This window comes from Porites lutea, chromosome 10 (genome assembly GCF_958299795.1).
Source record: "Porites lutea chromosome 10, jaPorLute2.1, whole genome shotgun sequence".
NCBI classification, from domain to species: Eukaryota; Metazoa; Cnidaria; class Anthozoa; order Scleractinia; family Poritidae; genus Porites; species Porites lutea.
Window position 1 is genome coordinate 17,084,046 of NC_133210.1, and position 6,000 is coordinate 17,090,045.

Sequence of the window (6,000 nt, forward strand, 5' to 3'; positions counted from 1 at the left end):
TCGATTCCTTTTCACTTTTTGTTTTTACCATTAGAACGCACTGCGTGTCAGCTCAAATGTTCCCGGAGCAAAGGTAAATCACTTTTATACCGTAAATCAGTTGCACGAAAAGTTAAAGCTACATTTTACGTACTACTCATGAAAGAGCCATAATTAGTTTTACTATACCTCTCCATTCTTAATTTCTTTGCTAACCTTACATACATGCAGTTTTTGTCCAAACACCTTGTATTAATTTATATTGTACAACTGATGTGTCACTTTTTTATACAATGGAGTAAATACAAATACTCATGATCAATCTAAAAATCATGTCAGGCAACGACAGCGGCAACTGTTTAAGCACCGTTCTGTACTTTTGTTTTTAGAAACTCTGTGTAATCCTTCCTGATCAAGACAACAATGACGAAAACGAAGAAGATCGGGAGAAAACTAAAGAAACAGTTCCTGTTCACGATGTACGTTTCTTTTTTTAGTCCATTTCTTTAGCAGGAATTCTGTGGTTGAGGTTATTACATTATACCAACGATATAGTTTAGGCTTGCATAGCCAGTGCCGGACCCAGACCTTGAGATAGGGGGATGGGGGGCCCTCTGGGCCCCTCCCCTGGATCGGCCACTGCCAGCTACGCTTCACAAAATATCCGCACTTTGCGCGAGACAACGTGACGATAGGGAGCTTAAGCAACGTCGACGGTGACGGCAACGAGAATGGAATTAGCTTTAGATGAGCAAAACAACAACTTTGCACGTACGCTTTTATGTACATTTTTTTGCCGTCTCTGCACCACTGCGACGTGAAAATACCTAATTTCGCGTTCTGTTTTTGTTTCGTTTCTTTTCCTGAACTTCGATACAGTCTCCAGAAGAATTGGCCAACATTTGACGAACTGAACGAGGTAGAAAAAGGGCGATAAAATTCTCTTTAAGACCTTTTCGTAGTCGTCGCCGTCGTTGTTGTTTACCGAGGCTAAAAGCAAAGCGTCCATTTATTTGCTTTTAATCAATTAAAAGCAAAAAATTAACTGATTTTAAAACAAAACCAGAAAGTTCTAAATTAAATTCGATCACAGTAATATTCTTGGAAAGAATTCTTACACCTGTACTGTAAGTTATAGTTTTTGTTTGTTCTGGCGAAAAGACCCAGGAAGGTTGATAACATTTCCCCTATGAATAACCATAGAAACAAAAAAAAAACTTAACTGAAATGTAAAGATGGCTTCAGTTATCGGCAAGTAGTCCCTTGGGGAGCAAGGGATTGCGCGGTGATGAGAGCGCTCGCCCCCCACCAATGTGGCCCGGGTTCAAATCCCGGCGTCGACGCCATATGTGGGTTGAGTTTGTTGTTGGTTCTCTCCTTTGCTCCGAGAGGGTTTTTCTCTGGGTACTCCAGTTTTCCCCTCTCCCCAAAAACCAACATTTCCGAATTCCAATTCGACCAGGAATCAGGTAGACGAAGAACCACTTTGTGGATGTGCTACCTCCAAACTATTTTTTATTTCTTATTTTTTATTTATTTATTTATTTATTTATTTATTTATTTATTTATTTAAGTAGTCTGTGCAGTCAGCAAACAAATTTCTAGATGCTGCGTAAGTTTTCACCCATGAATTCACCTGTCAACATTTTGACCAAGGTGAGGGGAGGGGAGAATACTGGAGTGCCAAGCAAAAAGTAATACCCTAGAAATTTATTTGCGAACGTTTTGTCGTAAGTCGAACACAATTAACTTCAATTTAGATTTTTACTGGACCAACTCCGTTAGTTGCACCTAAAATGGTTAATTTGCACCGAAACGAAACGCGACGTCAGTGTCTGGGACTCCCTTCCCTGCCCTACTTAGTTTTCTCAAAATGGTAACTTAAGCGTTGTAGAAAAATAGTCTTGCTATCGAGCTCAGTTCATCGTCAAAATTCGCGCCAAGAAAAACGCGGGCTGCCCAATTTCATTTCGCGTCTAAAAATTGTCAAAACAAAAAAATTACCAAAGCAATATCCTTATTCTAGTACCACCACACAACTTTGGCCATGAAAAAAGTTTTCAGGTAAAACTCAGAGTCAGGAAACTGGGAACTCCAAAATTATTTCAGGAATGTTATAGTGTTTAAAGGAAACAACTCTATATCTGGCGTTTGTGGATTGCTCTCATGTCCTAATCTTTGCTGTGATTGCTAACGAAATGCTTCAGGTGTTCACGGTTTTCTGTAGTCTCCTATGCAGCGGTTGTTTGTCTCGTCACGCAACGCTGGTGGCATTAGCCCTGAAGCTGCGTGACACGGTTACCTTTATTGACCAATAGCTCTTGTAAATCTTGCATTTAAAGGAAATGACCTTTGGTAAGGTGCTTGAATCGTTCAAATCAAGACTCCAAAGTGCAAAAGAAGATCAAGAATTATACCTTATTGACAAGAAATCAGGTAAGCCAATGCACATTTAGTGACTCCAATCACCAACGCTACACCCTTTCCTCCTTTGGTGATGGAAGGGGGAGGGGGTGGATGGCAGGCCAATTTTGTAGTGAAAGTAAAGTGGAATTTTCTAATGGGCGGGGGTGGGGAGTTACGAAATTCACAACAATATATCTCTTCTTCGGGGTAAATTGACTGATTAAGACTTTTACTAGAGACGGTAGAAACCTACAGAAGTTTAAACCTGTCTTACTCCGTAAAGGAATCATATTTTAGGCAAGCAAACGGGGAGCTGCGTTGTTTATTTGCAAATAGAGAACACTTTTAAAGATGCCGAATTGGCGTCTCGAATGTTTATAGCTTAAAATGTGCTTTTTGTGTTTTACCTCTTTTTATTTAACCCAGTGGATTATTTTGCAATTCAGAATAAATTGAAACAATTTTTTGTGGCATTGCAGACCAGATACTTGAAGAGAGATACCACGTTAGAGATGTGTACACTCAGCGTAAAGGGTTTCCTAGCCCCCTGCTGTTACTAGAATTCCTGGATCAAGAATTTGCGTTTAACAAGAGACAGGCACAGGTATGCCAATAAGTATTTCTAAGGACAAGCACAGGTATATCAATAAGCATTGCTAGAGGCAAGCACAGGTATATCAGTGATAGGTTTTACACGAGACAATAACAGCTCTATCAATAAGTTTAACAAGAGTTAGGCAAAGGTAAACTAATAGGTTTTAAAAGGGACTGGCAAAACAATATACAAGTAAGTCTAGCAAGAGACAAATAAGATAAACTAGAGATAATCAAAGGCATACCAATTCGGTTGTTTTCCAGTGGCATAAACTTATCTCGTTCAGTTGCTTGCAAAAGAGCGCCGTTTACTAGGTTTACATAGAATTTCTAGGGGTACCCTCCCTTAATTCCGCGGCAGACATAAGAGTTTCATCATGCACAGACTCAAAAGTTCTAAAGCATAATAAACAGTACCACAAGAAAGCAGTGCTCAGTAACTCTCATTTGAATTTCACTCTTTAGGATTTCATCCTCAGTCTCAAAAGTTAGAGCCAACTTGTACAACATACCAAGCGGTACCACTGTAAATGTTGTTTCTCTCAGAAGATTTTACCTACGAAATCAAACTTAAAAACCGCAGATATAGTACACCGTAATCCAAGATATGTCATATGCAAACATCAAGTTCCAACAATAACTTGTGGGAAGTAGGAAGAGTCAATTCGAAAAGTCGTTAAAAATTTACCTAAACTAACCACAATATCGTGTGGTCTTTGCTTCTAGGCCTTCACAGCCAAGATAGCTGAGATTGGTCGAGTTCTGCTGACGTCATCAATGCTAAACGCTTTGCCTAATCAGGTAATATTTTCCCGACGATATTTCCTTCCAAATTTGAAGCCGGTTTTGTTTCCAGGACTCTTACTCTGCCAGGCTGTTGTTGGGGAGACTGAAGGGTTAAGATTGATTAAAACAGTGATGAGGCAAGCGAATTTGGGTTAGTCTATCTCGTACTCAACGTAGTTCTTGTAGAGTCCAATATTATAAATACCTATTGTTTTTCTCACGATTTAGTAGGAGATCAAAATGCACTAGCCACAGCAGACCATTGTGATACAAAAGCGCATTGCGTAATCAGTTGACCTCGTCGCCTGAAGAGCGGAAACTTGTACCTGCCATGATAAATGGCCAAAACAATTCCAGTACATGACTACCCATTGTTGATCTGTTATCGGTATCTCAATTTACTTCTAGTAATGGTTGTATCCCTTTTTCCTTTCTAAAGTTTCTGATGGTTTTAAATCTGGATTCCACTTTTCTTTTATATTTTTGTTCAGAAACACATTTCGTTTCTTCATGGAGAGTTCAGTCGCCAGATTTCATTTCCTCGTAAAGCTCTTGACTGCGATTTCTCTTTGTACGCTGGAGGTTCAAAGGGCCGGGTAAGTAAAACTGTATACTTTTCACATCAGTAGCTACCTTTTTTGACTTTTTGCAAGAGCGAAGAGTCATACTTAACACATTTTTAAAAGTTTCTTAAAATGTTTTTAAGAAAGGTTTTATTTCAATTTTATATAGCTAAATGTCTGAAAAAAAATCATTTCTTTTAATTAATTTATTAATTTATTTATCTATTTATTGTATTTATTAGTTTTGGCAACTTTTGCAGGGTAACCGCAACATAGTAAATCCAATTACTGCAGTCCCCGCCCGTAACAGGACCCCCCCTCCCCCTAATCCGGGTTCTACGTCCCATACTTCTCTAAGCTGATCAACTGTTTCCCCACCCCCCTCCCCCCTTTAAACCGTACCGGAACAGGTAGAATAGGTAGTGATTTATGATAATCTTTTATTTTCAGGAACTTGCAGCTCTTGATGTCATTCATAAAAGTGTCTGGGTTAAGGTAAGTCATTCACTTGGTTTTCGAGCTAGGATTGATTTTATACCTGTACAGTTTATAATGGTAATATGACTGTGTGGTGTCCAATACGGTCTGTAATCTTACAGTGATTAACAAAATCGGACGACCTTGTAGTGGGAGTCCGATTTGTTGTGAATCACGAGACTAGTTACAGACCGAATTGGACGACACGAATTCCGAGAAAAATTTCCGAGAAAAAACAAATCCATTCTCTTTAGGGATAGAGCTTTTTTCTTTTCTTTTTTTTCAGTTGAGCTTGCTTTAGCAGCGAGACTTTAAAAATGCAAGCGTTTCTCCTTTTTTTTGTTTTTCGTGTGTGCGCGCCAAAAGGGAAATCATTGCCCTAGGCGTTCCTAGCGGTGACCGTGGAAATTGGGGATAAATATCGTGACGTGACCTACATTATTATTCAAAATATGTCGAGCTTTTGCGCAACGGGTCGGTCCACGAAATCTATCGCTTGAAAGCGTTGATTACTTTAAAACAAGTGAATAATTTACTGGTCGAAAAAAAGAAGAATCTTTATGAGCAAAACTTCAGCCAAGCTTCGATGGAGAGGCTAACTGGTCGGGTGTTGTAAACTTTCATTGTATGCAAATGAGTCTTGTGATGAGCGTGCGGTTTTTTCGGCGATGATTGAAATGACGCGCCATGTTCATCAAGTTTTTTCTCTCTGTATGATGTAATTTCTCCTGATTTTCGTGTATTTATACACGTGCACTCAATTAATTCTGAAACAAATCCTCGAATACGATATGACAAGTAAATGTCCTAAAGAATACTCGACCGTCGATAAAGTAGGATGTGCAAAACTTTTAGCGAGGAATTCCTGTTTCGTGAAGAATCAATTGTCTCCTAAGCACTTAGCTCGACTTTGCCCTTATCCGAAATTAGAGAAAATATCACTGGCAAAGACACTGTCTAAAGTTACACATTCGTCCGTAAATGGTTGTTGTTATGCTTGTTGTGATAAATTCTGTGATTGGTGGATTTAGCTGAGTACTCTTAATATGATTAGCCGATGTAATTGTCCGATTACAACCGTATACAATGATTGGTGAAAAATAAGGCCGTTAATACACCAGTCAAATTTGAGGAAATTGTAATAGTTGTGATTAAAACTGTTATCTGCCTTATGGACTATAAACTGGTATAGATT

At 38.9% G+C, this 6,000-nt stretch overlaps 1 protein-coding gene across 1 annotated transcript in view; it reads left to right on the forward strand.

Moving 5' to 3' along the window:
- Window positions 1-6,000, forward strand: part of LOC140951159 (protein unc-80 homolog) — a 64,394-nt gene that overhangs the window by 25,019 nt on the left and 33,375 nt on the right. Inside the window, exons 19-25 of the mRNA XM_073400380.1 lie at window positions 35-73; window positions 369-458; window positions 2,322-2,415; window positions 2,865-2,989; window positions 3,706-3,780; window positions 4,257-4,361; window positions 4,779-4,823. Coding sequence (XP_073256481.1) covers window positions 35-73; window positions 369-458; window positions 2,322-2,415; window positions 2,865-2,989; window positions 3,706-3,780; window positions 4,257-4,361; window positions 4,779-4,823 — 573 coding nt within the window. The remainder of the gene's footprint in view (window positions 1-34; window positions 74-368; window positions 459-2,321; window positions 2,416-2,864; window positions 2,990-3,705; window positions 3,781-4,256; window positions 4,362-4,778; window positions 4,824-6,000) is intronic.